This window comes from Microcaecilia unicolor, chromosome 7, assembly GCF_901765095.1.
Source record: "Microcaecilia unicolor chromosome 7, aMicUni1.1, whole genome shotgun sequence".
Taxonomy (NCBI): domain Eukaryota; kingdom Metazoa; phylum Chordata; class Amphibia; order Gymnophiona; family Siphonopidae; genus Microcaecilia; species Microcaecilia unicolor.
This window is the reverse complement of record NC_044037.1, coordinates 48,541,025-48,557,497: the sequence shown is the minus strand read 5'-3', so window position 1 is coordinate 48,557,497 and position 16,473 is coordinate 48,541,025. Positions and strand designations below refer to the sequence as shown.

At 43.2% G+C, this 16,473-nt stretch overlaps 1 protein-coding gene across 1 annotated transcript in view; it reads right to left on the bottom strand.

The window, feature by feature from the left end:
* KLHL13 (kelch like family member 13) overlaps positions 1-16,473 on the bottom strand; it is a 192,587-nt gene that overhangs the window by 56,200 nt on the left and 119,914 nt on the right. The window contains 1 exon segment of the mRNA XM_030209395.1: positions 13,611-13,743. Coding sequence (XP_030065255.1) covers positions 13,611-13,743 — 133 coding nt within the window.

The window sequence follows — 16,473 nt, the reverse complement described above, 5'->3', positions numbered from 1 at the left end:
CTAGGGCAATTACGACTGCGCCTAGAGAACTGTTGAAAAAATATTTCAAAGACTCTTTGGGGATGCCGGAGGACTCTCTTCCTCCTTTAATTCAAGCATATTATTTACCAACTAAAATGCCTGGAAATACTTCAGATCAACCGTTAGATGTTTCCGCTGCATTAGAGGCTCCAACTGTTGAATTAGTGTCTCCAGCAACATTATTGGTAACAGTTGCCTTTCCTCCAGATAAAGCGTGGATTATGAGACAATTTTTCAAAAATAAAGATAAAGAATTTATGGGTTTAAAAATACGTATATTCCCTGATGTTTCTAAGGAAACACAAAGAACACGTAGACAATTTTTGCTCTTAAAACCAGGTGTCCTTCAGTTGAGAGCTACCTTTTACCTACGTTACCCTTGTAAGTGCGTAGTTTGTTACCAGTCAGTGAAGTATGTTTTTTATGAATCCTCACAACTTACAGAATTTCTCGTTACCAGAAGAGTTTGAGATCTTTAGGGAATATAGAGCTATGATTGAAATAGGAACTCTCTGTTTAGTCAGGTTTAATAATTCTCAATATTATACTCTTCTTTATTTTCCACATGTGTAATTCTTGGATCACAAACTGAGGACTCGAGTGTACTTATCTGTTAACTCTTAATTGTGAATTAAGGATGTATTTGGGTTTTTTTTTCTGTTTCTTTGATGAAGTACCTTTTCTGTTCAAGATGTAAAGCTTGATGAATAATGTAAAAATTATAAATAATAAAAAAATAAAAAAAATAAAAAAAGATTTGTTTGGCAAGATTTTACTTTGGAAATAAATGTTGCCTCGGGTCCTGTAGCCCATTGGCTTCTAGGAAGTTAACTATCCTTTCTTTCAGCAGCGACTCCATTATTTTTCCTACCACTGACGTGAGACTTACCGTTCTGTAGTTTTCCACTTCTTCCCTATCTCGGACCACATCCGCTCGTCTCCAATCTCTCGGAACCTCTCCCGTCTCTAAAGATCTATTAAATAAATCTAAGAGGTTCTGCCAGGACCTCTCTGAGCTCCCTCAGTATCCTGGGATGTATCCCATCCGGCCCCATAGCTTTATCCACCCTCAGATTCTAAAGCTTTTTATAAACTCTTTTCGCCATAAACGGCACAGTATCCACTTCATTTCCAGATGTTTCCTCAACAGCTGACCGCAGTCCTTCTCCAGGATTTTCCTCCGTGAACACCAAAGAGAAGTTAATTGTTTAGCACGTTCGCTTTATCCTCCTCACTCTCCACATAGCCATTCCCATTATCATTCAGTCTTGCAATTCCATTCCTTTTCTCCTTTCTCCAATATATCTGAAAAAGGTCTTGTCATCTCTCTTTACATCTTACAAAATACCAAGAAGAAATCAGTCCTCGAAATTGAGTGGTGTACCTGGGACACAACGTATACTCCTGACCATACGGATGCAAGATTCTTCACGGATCAATAGGATCTAAAGAAAGCACAAAATTATTCTCATCTTTTGGACTTTTATAGCCTCTGGTTCTTAGGTTGACTAACCAGGAATTTGTTACTTGATTAATCTCCTGCCAGAAGTACAGACAGGTGCCTACTGTAATACAATAGTGGCAAGATTCTTGAAAAGCACAGATGAGTTCCAATGAGGAGTACAAATGTTAAATAAAATCACCTTTTTGTCTCCTAATTTAGGGTTAATTTATTTGTTACATTTGTATCCCACATTTTCCTAACTATTTGCAGGCTCAACGTGGCTTACATAATACCATAGGCATGCGCCAAGCCGGTAAGGAACAAATACAAAGTGGTATTATGGTAGAATAGATACTTGTGTTACAGACATATTTGGGAATCGTAGCGAGGAGGAGTTGTGTTTGAGTCCAGTTCTAGCTTTAGTTAGTTGAGTAGCAGGGTTCAGTCTTTTAGGTTATGTCAGTAAGGTATGCTTTTTTGAATAGGTAGGTTTTTAGTGATTTCCTGAAGTTTAAATGGTCGTATGTTGTTTTCTCGGCTTTTGGCAGTTCATTCCACAGTTGTGTGCTTATGTAGGAAAAGCTGCTTGCATAAGTTGATTTGTATTTGAGTCCTTTGCAGCTTGGGTAGTGAAGATTTAGATATGTTCTTGTTGATCTGGTTGTATTTCTGGAAGGCAGGTCTATGAGCTCTGTCATATACCCTGGGGCTTTGCCGTAGATAATTTTGTAGATAGCCATTCCACCCTTTTTATTTACAGCCATAGAGTGATAATAGCCACTCACTCATCTCGTTTGAAGTTTAGCTGACTCTTTAGCAGAAAGATAAGCAGACATCTCCTTTGCCCTTTAAGAAATTAAAAACCTTTTTGCACTTAACAGGATAGTTGAGACTGTTTACATCAGTGCTTCCCAAACATTTAACAATGATGAAATCCCTACAATATTTTTTCATACAGCAAGGACCCCCCCCCCCCCCCCCCCACCCCCACCCCCCCCCGCCCCGGTCATATGCAGCTTCTGCTCCCCTACCCCCCCCCCCCCCCCACAGACTGATCTCTCTTCCCTCCTGTCCTCTCACATAGTCCAGCATCTCGGGTCTTCCCCCCCCCCCCCCCCCCCACACCCTCAATTTGACATCTCTCCTTCTCTCTCAGACTGCATTCCCCCTCCACCCCACACACACACCCTCTATCCATCATCTTCCCCTTCCCTCGACTACATCATGCTGCTTTGAAGGAGACTACCTTAGACTTAAATTAGCTGAAGAGCTGTGCTGCCTGAGCAGTAAGTCGGCAGTGTGCTTTAGCTGCTAATGCTAGCACTCCCGTGCATGCTTAATTCATGCTGCTGAATGGAGCATGTGCAGGAGTACCAGTGAGTGGTTGAAGCATGCTGCCAACTTCCTCGCTTGTGGAACCCCTAAAAAGAGCTCACGGAAACCAGTTTGGGAATAACTTTTATATTAAATGAATATAGATGCAAAGGTCTCATAAATCACCTACTCCCTATTCATAGCTCATGGTCTAGCTGGAGCTGAAAACCTCCAGATCATTACAATTCCATACCATATCTTGCTGAATTCATACTAAGTGAAAGGATGTTTCTATTTGGAGCTCTGCACAAATATTCTGCCCCACCCTAAACCTACATCCCATTAACACACCATCCACATCCTCTTACAACATTGACACCACTATGTACTGTACACCAAGGGTTTCTCCCGCCATTACCAAAAATTTATCACAGCACCCTCTAATTCTAAATCCAAAACATGAATGAATACTGCACTAGTCATATATGTACATTTTCATGGCACACAATCATTTCCAAGCAGCACTCCTCCTTCTAAGGTGTCGAATCAGCTGCATGGACAACCATAGCAGTGCATATAAAGTCATAACTGAATGCTGTGAGGCTTAAGTGGTGTACCTGTTGCACTCCTGCAGGAAATTTTATTAACATAGCAGGGCCCTCAAAGTTGCATGTCTGAGGTGCACAGGGTAAAACATTCCATTCTGGCACAAAGCTGTTCCAATTGCGGCCTAATTATGCAAGGAGCTGTTCGTGCTTTTGCACTGTGATGGAGAACAAGTCCAATAAATTACCAATCTCGCTCTTTGCCACTTCAAATCAGGCCTTTGTTAAAAGCTCCAGCACTTGCAGATATCTAAGAACCTTGAGAATAAAGGCCAAGGGCCTTGGTCATTATGGTACTCATGACTTGGGATCCTTTTTGCCCTTTCAACTTCAAATGGGCATAGCAAGTGAAGATGCAGTAGCTTTGGGAGTAGTCCTTCAATTAATTCTACTGGCTTCATGCCTTCAGCTCTCTCAGGATGATGTAATATACATTTCTGCATCTTTACAAATCATTTTGCATTCATGCTGGTCTTGCTATAATCCCCCTTCTACATCAAGAATTCACACCTGCAGTTGGTTTGTGTGCTCAGAGCAAGAATGCAATTGCACGCTTAGGCTTGTTATCACCCATCTTAATTTGGATATATTTGTAGCACTTTCTTGCATCAATTTGCCTGGACCAAGCTCAGACATAATTGGATCTAATATACCTTGCAGCTCCCATGGTGATGCCATCTGTATGGGAGTCAGGACGTCCTTTTAAGATCACTTGCTACTCCAACCATCAGGAAAACAGAGCAATTTATTTTGTTTTGCAACTGACATCTGGAGTTCTCAAAAACAGACACTTACAGCACAAAGGTGATCAGTGCAGCAAGAAAATAAAATATTAGAAGCACTGCAAGACAGCAGGCTTAAGCATCCATTTTGATGTGCTTCTGGAACAGAAGTTGAATCTCACTGACCTCTTTGACAGGGTGCACAGAAAACCAGATAAAGGGCATGTGCTGAATGTGGTATACTTGGACTTCAGAAAAGTTTTTGATAAGGCTTGTCATAGGAGGCTTAGAAATAAACTGAGCAGCATACAGATGGGTCCTAAGGTGGTCAACTGGGTAAAAACTGACAGATCACAGAAAGTAATGGTAAATTGGCCTTCACTGGGAAGTAAAACAAGCAAGTAGTGGAGGGCCTCAAGGTTTGATCTGAGGGCTAATTCTATTCAACATCTTCATGAGTGATATCTCTAAAAGAGATAAAAGGAAAAACTGCCATTTTCTGGAGGACACTAAGATCTGCCACACAGGGGAGAGGCATATGAGAAGACAAGGCGAGAAATCTTGGCGTGACACTGTAACTACCTTAAGTCAGCAAAAGGTGGTGGTAGCTAAATCCAGAAGAACTCTAGGCTGCAAGGCCAGAGGCATAATGAGCAGGAAGGAGGTGGCCATTATGCTCCTTTACAGGCTATCATTGAGGCCTCATTTGGAGTACTGTGTTCAGTTTGAAAGCAATATCTCACTAAGGGCATAAAGAAACTGGAGTGGGGGGTCAGAGGAAAACTAACAAAATGGTAAGAGGTCTCCATCAGAAGACAAAGAACAGACTACACTTTCTAAGGTCTATAAAATCTTGAGTGGAGTGGAACAGGTAGAAGTGAATTACTAGTTTATCTTTCTAAACATACAAGGAATAGGGGGCATGCAATGAAACTACTAAGTAGTAATATTTAAAATAAATCCGAAATATGTCTTCATTCAATGTGTAATTACGCTCTGGCATTTGTTGCCAGAGAATGTGGTAAAAGGGTTTAAAAAAAAGATTTGGACAAACTCTTAAAAGAAAAGTTCATAAACCATTAAGTTGAACTTGGGAAAATCCACTGCTTATTTCTGGGATAAGTAGCATAAAATCTGGGATCTTGCCAGATATTTGGACCTGCAATACTCATTGTTGGAAAAGGATGCTGGGCTTGTACCTTTGGTCTGTCCCAGTATGGCAATGTTTATGTGCTCATGAGTGGAGGGATCGAGGGGATAATACAGACCTTTAAATACTTGAAAGGAATTACCAAAAACAACCCAAGTCTCTTCCAAATAAGGAGCAGCAGCAGAACTAAAGGACAAGATATGAAGCTACAAGGAGGAAGAGACACAAGCAACAACAAGAAAGGGCAGTGGATGCCTGAAATGCTCTCCCAAAAGATGGTGGAAGCAAAAACAGTGCTGGAATTAAAAAAGGAGCGAGATATACAATATGGATCCCTAAAAGACAAGATGATGTAAATCGAGCACAGAGCAGTTCAGCTCAAAACACTTTTGCAATACTTCAACGAAATAATGGAGGAATTAATCTACTCTGTGCAACAGGTACAAACCGAACATCACAAGCATGGTGAAAGTAACATACACTGCTCAGCAGGTATACCATTCTAAACAAACTGGATGGGTCATGTAGGTCCTTTTCTGCCATCATTTACTGGTTACTATATAGAGGAAACCATTTTTTAATTTAGTGCACAATTAAAATATGAAATGTGTTGCCAGGAGAACAAGACAGTTGGCATAGCTCGGTTTAGACAAGTTCTTGGAGAAGTCCATAAATTAGCAGTCACATGTTCACTTGTTTATTTATTCATAATCTTGGTTCTTGTGACCTGGAATAGCCATTGCTGAAGACATGATGCTAGGGTTCATCGCATGCACTATACTTTCTTGCTTTCCTTGTAGCTTCATATCATTTCCTCTAGTTCCACAGTTTCTCCTCATTGGAAAAGATTTGGGTTGTTTTTGGTAATTCCTTTCACGTACTTAAAGGTCTGTATTATACCCTTTCTTCTCTCATAAGCATTGCCATACTGGGACAGAACAAAGGTCCATCAAGCCCAGCTGGTTGCCTGTTGAAGCTCAAATTATGTTTAAGCTCTGTTTAACTTTTACAATTTTACATGGGTTTTTGCCAGAGTGCTTTTTAACATCGATTCATTAGCTGGGTAATGCTAATAGTTGTTGAAATGCTAATCGCCTCCTTCTAGCATTTCATTCCGTGAAAGGAGCAAGTTAAATCTGTTCACAATAAATCCTTTAGTTATCTTTCAGTGAAAGTATGGAGATCTTTGCCTTTCAATATAAGGCTGCCTATAAGTACATAAGTAATGCCATACTGGGAAAAGACCAAGGGTCCATCGAGCCCAGCATCCTGTCCACGACAGCGGCCAATCCAGGCCAAGGGCACCTGGCAAGCTTCCCAAACGTACAAACATTCTATACAGGTTATTCCTGGAATTTTGGAGTTTTCCAAGTCCGTTTAGTAGCGGTTTATGGACTTGTCCTTTAGGAAACCGTCCAACCCCTTTTTAAACTCTGCTAAGCTAACCGCCTTCACCACTTTCTCCGGCAACGAATTCCAGAGTTTAATTACACGTTGGGTGAAGAAACATTTTCTCCGATTTGTTTTAAATTTACTACACTGTAGTTTCATCGCATGCCCCCTAGTCCTAGTATTTTGGAAAGCGTGAACAGACGCTTCACATCCACCTGTTCCACTCCACTCATTATTTTATATACCTCTATCATGTCTCCCCTTAGCCGTCTCTTCTCCAAGCTGTATAGCCCTAGCCTCCTTAGTCTTTCTTCATAGGGAAGTCGTCCCATCCCCGCTATCATTTTAGTCGCCCTTCGCTGCACCTTTTCCAATTCTACTATATCTTTCTTGAGATGTGGCGACCAGAATTGAACACAATACTCAAGGTGCAGTCGCACCATGGAGCGATACAACGGCATTATAACATCTTCACACCTGTTTTCCATACCTTTCCTGATAATACCCAACATTCTATTCGCTTTCTTAGCCGCAGCAGCACACTGAGCAGAAGGTTTCAGTGTGTTATCGACGACGACACCCAGATCCCTTTCTTGGTCCGTAACTCCTAACGTGGAACCTTGCATGACGTAGCTATAATTCAGGTTCTTTTTTCCCACATGCATCACCTTGCACTTGCTCACATTAAACATCATCTGCCATTTAGCCGCCCAGTCTCCCAGTCTCGTAAGGTCCTCTTGTAATTTTCACAATCCTGTCGCGATTTAACGACTTTGAATAACTTTGTGTCATCAGCAAATTTAATTACCTCGCTAGTTACTCCCATCTCTAAATCATTTATAAATATATTAAAAGCAGCGGTCCTAGCACGGACCCCTGAGGAACCCCACTAACTACCCTTCTCCATTGTGAATACTGCCCATTTAACCCCACTCTCTGTTTCCTATCCTTCAACCAGTTTTTAATCCACAATAGGACATTTCCTCCTATCCCATTGACCCTCCAATTTCCTCTGTAGCCTTTCATGAGGTACCTTGTCAAACACCTTTGAAAATCCAGATACACAATATCAACCGACTCCCCTTTGTCCACATGTTTGTTCACTCCTTCAAAGAATTGAAGTAAATTGGTCAGGCAATTATATTAGGCTGCCTTCTAGTTATATTAATTTTCTAAAGATGCTAAAAATTTTATTTCATAAATCCTATTTTTTGTAATTTTGTACTGTAATATTGTATGCTTACATTTTTGGTTCTGATGCTGTATTTAGTTGTATGATTGTTACCCACCTTGAACCTGCTTCATCAGGAATATAGTGGGATATTAGTACAGAACATAACATATAAGAAGTAATTTTATAAAAGGTCATCTATGTGATAAATCCAAAAAGATGCCAGTCTATAAAACAGAAGCCTCTACATGGCTTTATAAAACACATGGGTAAATTAGGCCTTACCTGCTAATTTGCTTTCCTTTAGTCCCTCCGGACTGGCCCAGAATGTGACTGATGGGTTGTGCATGCCTTCCAACAGGTGGAAACTGAGAATAAAACTATGACTAGCGAGCCAATAAGAGCCCTTGCCAGCCAGAAAAAGATCCAGTAATAAAGTACCAAAGCAGAAGTAAAGCCAGGAAAGAAATACATAACCTGTGCATTCAAAAAACCTAAGCAGCCACCGGCACATTGCCAACAAAAGGTGAGTGCCTGCAAACATATCAAGGTCCTATAACCAGGACATTTTAGACAGCCAGAAAAACATATTCCTTGATTTATTTTATTTTATTTCTTTTTTAATAGAGAAATAAACTAGCAACACAGCTCCAAAAAATAACTTTGAACCTCTGAAAACACAGATATCAGAAGGGAGGGATCTGGGCCGGTCCGGAGGGACTAAAGGAAAGCAAATTAGCAGGTAAGGCCTAATTTACCCTTCCTTAGCGTCCCTCTGGATCGGCCCAGAATGTGACTGATGGGAAGTAACAAAGCAGTGAAATTATGGGAGGGACTGTAACAGCCCCGCCGACAAAACTCGCGCTCCGAAAGCAACCTGTCGACGACTGAGGACATCTAAACGGTAGTGCTTAGAAAAAGAATGCAAGTACGACCAGGTCGCCGCCCTACAAATGTCTTCTGGAGGAACCAGACAATGCTCTTTCCAAGAAGCTGCCTGACCTCTTGTAAAGTGAGCCTTAACATGCTCTGGAACAGTTTTCCCAGAAAGAAGATAGGCTGAAGCAATCATTTCTTTAAGCCATCGAGAAATAGTGGGCTTAGAGGCCATGAGCCTCTTACGCGCACCTCCAATCAGAAGAAACAAATGATCAGATCGCCAAATGTTATCCGTAGAATTAATATAGTGCTTCAACACTCGTTTGACATCCAAGCACTTCAAACTCCGCTGCTCCTCCGAACTGGAGAAAGAACCTAACACAGGCAATACAACCGGCTGAGAAACATGAAACCGAGATACCACCTTGGGAAGAGAAGACGGAACTGGCCGCAAAACTACAAAATCGGAACAGAACTCCAAAAAAGGAGATCTACACGACAACGCCTGCAACTCCGAAACTCACCTAGCCAAAGCAACGGCCACCAAAAACACTGTCTTCAGAGTTAAATTCTTTAAAGTAAAGGACGATAAAGGCTCGAAGGGAGGCTTAGTAAGAACTGAAAGCACCAAATTCAGATCCCACCGAGGAAACGAACATTGAGAGGGAAGATGATGATTAACCCCTCTGAGGAAACGCACCACATCCGGATGACTAGCCAGCGACTTCCCTTGGATACAACCACAAAAATACGTCAAAGCCGCAATCTGCATCTTAAGAGAAGACAAAGCCAAACCTTTGTCAAAACCTCGCTGCAAAAAATCCAAAATTTGCAGAACCGAAGTCCTAAAAGGAGATAGACTAAACTCCCTACACCAATTCTCAAATATCCTCCAAGTGCGCACATAATTCAAAGAAGTAGAACACAGACGAGAACGCGTCATAGTAGCAATGACCTGAGCGGAGTAACCTTTTTTAGTCAACTTAACCCTCTCAAGAGCCAGGCCGTAAGACAGAATCGATCCGGATCTGGATGAATGACCGGACCCTGTGACAAGAGATCTTGCATGACCGGAAGCCTGAAGGGAAGATCCACCAGAAGACGTTGAAGGTCGGCATACCACGGCCTTCGAGGCCAGTCAGGTGCCACCAAAATCAGATGACCCTTGTAATTCTCTACCTTCTGAAGAAGACGCCCTACCAGAGGCCAAGGAGGAAAAGCATACATTAGCCCGTCCGGCCAGGATTAAAGAAGAGCGTCCACTCCCTGTGCTTTTGGATCTTTGCGACGACTGAAGAACAGAGGAAGCTTTGCATTGACTGCAGATGCAAACAGAGCCATCTTGGGAGAGCCCCAACGATCAACCAACAGACGAAACGCCACTTCGCTTAGCGACCACTCTCCGGGATCGAGCATGTGACGACTGAGAAAATCTGCCTGAACGTTTAGGGCCCCTGCTATGTGAGCCGCTGACAGAGCCACCAAGTTGACTTCCGCCCATTCCAGAAGCAACGCCGCCTCTTGCTCTAACGGCAGGCTCCTCATCCCTCCTGGTCGATTGATATATGCGACCGCCGTGGCATTGTCTGACATTACTCGCACTGCTCGGCCTCTCAGAAGATGAAGAAACCTCCGAGCGCCAGACGGATGGCCCTGGTTCCAACAGGTTGATTGAACACAGCTTCTCCTGATGAGACCAGAGACCCTGAGCAACCTGCCCCTGACAGTGAGCACCACAACCGTGGAGACTGGCATCTTTCATTACCACAGTCCAAATGGGCTGATCCAGAGGCATATCTTTGGTCAAATTGGCCTCCCGAAGCCACCATTGCAGACTGGTCCTCACCTGCAATGAAAGTGGCAACCTGTGATGAAGCGAACTGGTCTGGGACGACCATCTCGACAGAAGCGACCTCTGCAAAGGCCTCATGTGACCTCTGGCTCAGGGCACCGTCTCCATTGCCGCCGCCCTTGAACCCAGAACCTGAGGATAGTCTCTTGCAGATAGACTGCAAGTCTGCAAGAAGAGTCGAATCTGAGTCTGCAGTTTGAGGACCCGAGCCGGCAGAAGAAATACACGACCCCGCTGTGTGTCGAAGAGGACTCCCAGATACTCTAAGGACTGAGAAGGCTGAAGACTGCTCTTCTGGACATTGACTACCCAACCTAGGGACTGCAAGAATTCGACCACCCGAGCCATCACCTGAACACTCTCGTGGAAAGACTTTGCCCGAATCAACCAATTGTCTAAGTAAGGATGGACTAAAATGCCTTCTGTTCTGAAAGCCGCAGCTACCACTACCATGACCTTGGTAAACGTACGGGGAGCAGTCGCAAGCCCGAAGGGAAGAGCCCGAAACTGAAAATGGTGGCCTAGCACTGCAAAACGAAGAATGCATTGATGTGCAGGACAAATAGGAATGTGGAAAGATCGAGAGAAGTCAGAAACTCCCCGGACCGCACCGCAACAATGACGGACTGTAGAGTCTCCATCCAGAAGGAGGGCACTTTGAGGGCTCGACTGACCGCCTTGAGATCTAAAATCGGACAGAAAGAACCCTCTATCTTGGGCACTAGAAAGTAAATGGAGTAACGACCTTGACCCCTCTGCGCCAAAGGCACTGGACGAATCGCTCAAAGATCCAGAAGCCTGCGGAGAGTAACTCGGACAGCTCCGGCCTTGATGCGAGAACAACAAGGGGATTGCAGGAAAGCATCTGACAAAGGGTGAGCAAACTCTAATGCGTACCCATCTCGAATAACCTCTAATACCCACTGATCTGAAGTAATCTAGGTCCACCTCTCTTGAAATTGCGCCAACCGAGTGCCCACTTGGATTAGAGGCTAGGCCCGCACACCTTCATTGTTAAGAGCGGGAAGAGGGGGAAAGGGAACCCCCTGCCCTCTCGACCTCCCCTACGACCTCCTCAAAAGGACTGAGTCCTTTGGAAGAATCTGGAGCGTTGCACCTGAAAAACTCTGGTTGGCCGAAAATGACGAAAATCACGGCCTCTGCCAAGAGGTGAGAAATGACCACGAGCAGAACCTCTAGGACGATCCTCCGGCAACCTCGGAACCTTAGCTTCACCCAGGCTATTCACCAGCTTGTCCAATTCTTCACCAAAAAAGAACCCTTAAAGGGAAATTTACTAAGTTTAGACTTAGAGGCCGCATCCGCTGACCAACCACACAGCCAAAGCGTACGGCGAGCCGCAACAGAAAAAGCCATAGACTTGGAAGAAGCTTGAAGCAAATCATAAAGAGCATCTGCCAGAAAAGCTGAACCCATTTCCAGCTTGGCCAATTCATTATCAATAGCCGAAAGATCATCTGAAGAACGGTCTAACACCTTCTCAGACCAACGGAAACAAGCTCTCGCGACCAAAGAACCACAAATGGCAGCCTGCACGGCCACGGCCGAAACATCAAAAACATTCAACAAGGATTCAATCCAGCGATCCTGGGGGTCCCACAGAGCCATGCCACCATCTACCGGAACCGTATTACGCTTAGTAACCGCGTAAACCACCGCATCCACTACAGGAGAGCGTAAGAGATCTTTATCTAATCAGGAACCGGATAAAGCCTGCCCATGGCCCTAGCAAGCCGAAAAGCAGAATCTGGAAGCTCCCACTGAGCCTGAATAATATCTCTAATATCCTGATGCATGGGAAAAGACTACCGGCCCTGCGAATACCCTTGACCAGCAAATCCACCTTTCTAGGCTCGGCCACAGGGCTATCCTGGTCGTCAAAACGGAGAGTAGACGAAACTTGAGAAATAAGCTCATGAAGGTCATCCTTATGAAAAATTCTTACCACCGAAGGATCCTCCCCCACAGGAAGCGATTCTTCTCCATCTACTGCCTGATTAAGATCCTCAGGAAAAACCTCTTCAGGAAACCATGCCTCCTCTGCCAAAGGCAGCAGGCTCCTGCTCAGGACCAAAGGAATCATCCTGCTCTGCCTCCACAGATTACCTGACTCTCTTTAAAGGCACAGAAGAACCCTCCAGAGATCTCTTTGCTGGAGGTTCAGCAGGAGCCGTTTTGTGTAACAAGAAGGCTTGGTACATCTGTACCACAAACTCAGGAGGGAAACCAGCTTCCCCCCGAGGCAAAATAGGAGCTGGAGCCGCAGACAGAGAAGGCAGAGAGACCTGGAGGCATCTGACAAGGAAATATCCAAAATGGCGGAAGTTCCCGCCAAAACCGGCATCGAGGGAGCAGGAGATGGGACCACATTACAGACACCCGAATCGGCCCCTCCCCCACAGAAATGCCAACATACAAATTACATAAAAGTTCTTACAATAGTGTGCTACTGTAAGTGTATATACCCACAAGTAAGTTTTAAGAGAGCCAGTTTCAATATGTAAAACATGCTTTACACATGGAAAAGTAAAACTACCCTCTTATGATCTTATGTACTATGGAGGCATCCTGCTGTAAATGTTTTCCTACTCCTAGTAATCCCTAAAATGCCATAGCGTTCACACTGCAAGGATTGTTTGAAATACTACAACCTCCCAACTCACTATCAGCTAGTGCTCCATGATAGAACATCTCTATGAACCTTCCTTCTGTCAATACAATACAAATCCTTCAAAATACTATTGTGCTTCTCTCCCAAGTTTTCCCCTGCACCTTCACACTCCTACCCAACTTTCCCCTTTAACTTCATCCTTCTCATGCATTGTCAACCTTCCCCTTCTGACTCTAAACTTCCCCCTCCAGCTCATTTTTTCTGTTATCCATCAAACTCTTGCATCCATAATTTCTAACTCATTTTACTATCACCTCTATGTCTAACATCCCACAGAACCCTGCAAACTCACAAAGCTTGCTTATATATAGTGAGTGGGATTCTTAAAACAAATTGCTACATGAAAAAAAAACAACAACAATACCTACCTGTGAACATGGCCTTAAAGTAATCACTAGATGATGCCATCATAGCCCTGTGAACAGGAAAAACCTCCTCTCCATCTCCTGGCACCAACGTAACATCACAGAGGAGGCCTTCAATTCGAAGTTGGTCAAACCCCTGAAAAACAAAAATGACAAGAGAAACCATCTGTTTCATTGTCTAAACTTAAATGCCTGACCCTTTTCTTTGTCTCTCTCAATATTTCATACCATCTCTACCTGGAGAGATGACTGTCCCTGTCAGATTACTACACCTATAATTTCGTTTAAAAAAATATAAATAATAATAAAAGATCAATATTAAGACATATCACTGTGGGCTAGTCCTTTGGGAGTGTGTTTTGTGCTCCAGTAACCCTGTTAATGTTTGCATCAGTTACAAGATGGGTGTTTTTCACTCTTTTTTTTTGGGGGGGGGGGGGGGGGGGGGGAGCTGTTGTACTGTGGAGTAGCAGCCTACTGGTAAGTGCAGCAGCCTGAGAACCTGGGAAACTGAGTTCAATTCTCACTGCAGCTCCTTGTGACTCTAGGCAAGTCGATTAACCCTCTATTGTCCCAGGTACAAAATAAGTCAGGGCCAGCAGAACACGGTTAACAAGGTATGCACGGCATGGGAGCACCAACAGTCGAGGGCCACCAGAAACTGCCATGCATACCCGTTGCGCTGCCACCATACACTACACCCTACCTTGTAGGCCAGTGCCCACCCTGGTGGTGTAGAAGAATCTGCAGTTATAAGAGCAAAAAAGAATCCCACTCTTTCATGCCCGCTGCCACTAATCAGTCTCTGCTTTGCTCTTCTGAGCCGCAGGCGGCTCCACAGTGTTTTAAAAATGGCTGTGAGGATTCCGGCAGCAGTCTACCAGAAGTCTTGGCAGCCATTTTTTAAACACAGCCACCTGTGGCGCAGAACAGCAGACTGAACAGTGGCAGCGGGCAGGAAAGAGTGGGATTCTTTCCTACCCCCCCCCCCCCCCCCAAGGCCACTACACCACCACAGAAGGTGGGCTCTTCAATGTAGGACTGTAGTGTGTGCGGCTTGTGGTATATGGGAGGTGGATGGCGGCGATGATGGCGGCAACTGCAGCGGTGGGGGGGGGGGGGGGGGGGGGGGGGGGGGGAGGGGCAGGTTTTGGCACAGTATAAGATAAACCAATGGACTGCATTTGGGGCTTATAGCCCATTTAGTTATGTTTAAGCAAATGAGAGATCTGCATGAAAAAATTATTATTTTGACTTATGAAAATCATTTGTCCCTCAAAACATGCTCAAAACAGAATAATCCATTTGTACAAAAGAGATGAGGTGAAGATGTGATTCCATGTGTCCCAATGAAAGGAGAGTTTAAGTTTATTTCCAATCTTTATATCACCAGGTTTCCCAAAGCAAATTACTGCAACAGTTAAGATGAACCCATCAGTAAACAGGATATCCTCACTGAAATTTGACCATCTATTACTATATTGTATAGAACAGTGTAGAAAAAGGAGCACAAAATATTGCCTTTATTAGTTCTGTTTCCATCATCTACAATAATGTTTTAAGCAGTTTTAGTGATATTCAACCTTATTTCATGATATTTATATCTACATATGGGAAGCTTTCAAATAAATGAAAAAGCTGCTGAGTAAAAAAAAATAAAAAAACAAAAAAAACCCCAAACTTTTGTTATTCACCTTTTAAGGTACTGGGCTGAAATAGGGGGCGGGAGAAAAGAGAAAGGAGATGCTGGACCGAGGGGGGGGGGGGGGGCGCAAGAGACCTTAGAACTGGCCCTGGAAATATGTACCTGTATATAATTTGTAAACCGCTTTGACTGAAATCACAAAAAGGCGGTATATCAAGTCATCCTCTTTCCCCTTCACTGCTAAATCTTTTCCTAGATTCAAGAAAAAAAAAAGCAGAGGCTTGATGAATCAGGGTTTGCAATTTGTTATTTTTATGCCCTCTCCCCTAGTTAGTAAAAAAATTTTCTAACCCTTCCAAGTTTGGTGATCGCTTCCTCGACATTGCTGAATGGTCTGACATACTAGTTTTTTATGTTTTGCTTGGTATTGGATTTTGCATCATTTTATTTTTTGTATGTACTTTACAGTGCAAGCTTTGTACTTAATATCTACTAATTGTATATAAAAAGTAAAAAAAAAAAAAAAAAAGATAAAAATTGAAAAAGGAAACAAAATTGTAGGGGAATAATCTATCTACAGGGACTTAACTATTCATGTCATTAACCAAAAGATCAGAGTCTGGGTTTATCATGAAAATACTTGGTTGTTTAGAGAGGGGGGGGGGGGAACAAACACAAACACAAAAAAAAACATATCCAAGTGGATTCCCAAGGGGGGGACCATCTACAGAGAAGTAAATTGTCTGAGGCAGTAATCTGATCTATCATACTAGAAAGATAGCAAACAGATTAATTTGTTTGCACTTCTTGCTATGAATAGAAACATCTCTACTAATAGAAATGAACAACCTATACTGGCAGTGAAACCTGGCATTGCAGAAGAAATCATTTGAGGGACAGCCAGAATTTCTGTCAAAAGGGTCAAGGTACAGAACCTGTAATGTAGCAAGTGGCATTTGAAACAGAAATCCATACTCATCAGCAAAAACAGAAACTGAAGGATGCATTGTTTGACCTAAGACAGGAAAAACAAATATGGAAAAGCAAAAATGTTCCGTCACCAATGTGGTATTGAATATTGAGCACAGATTGTGACTCTGAAAATATTCTGGAAAATAAATAGTATGCTGATGGATGCTAAAAAAAACTGCTCTGGCAACCCTAAAATTTTCAGTGGAATGTAGCCTCCCCCATAATTTGGACATCATGTTTGTACAAAAT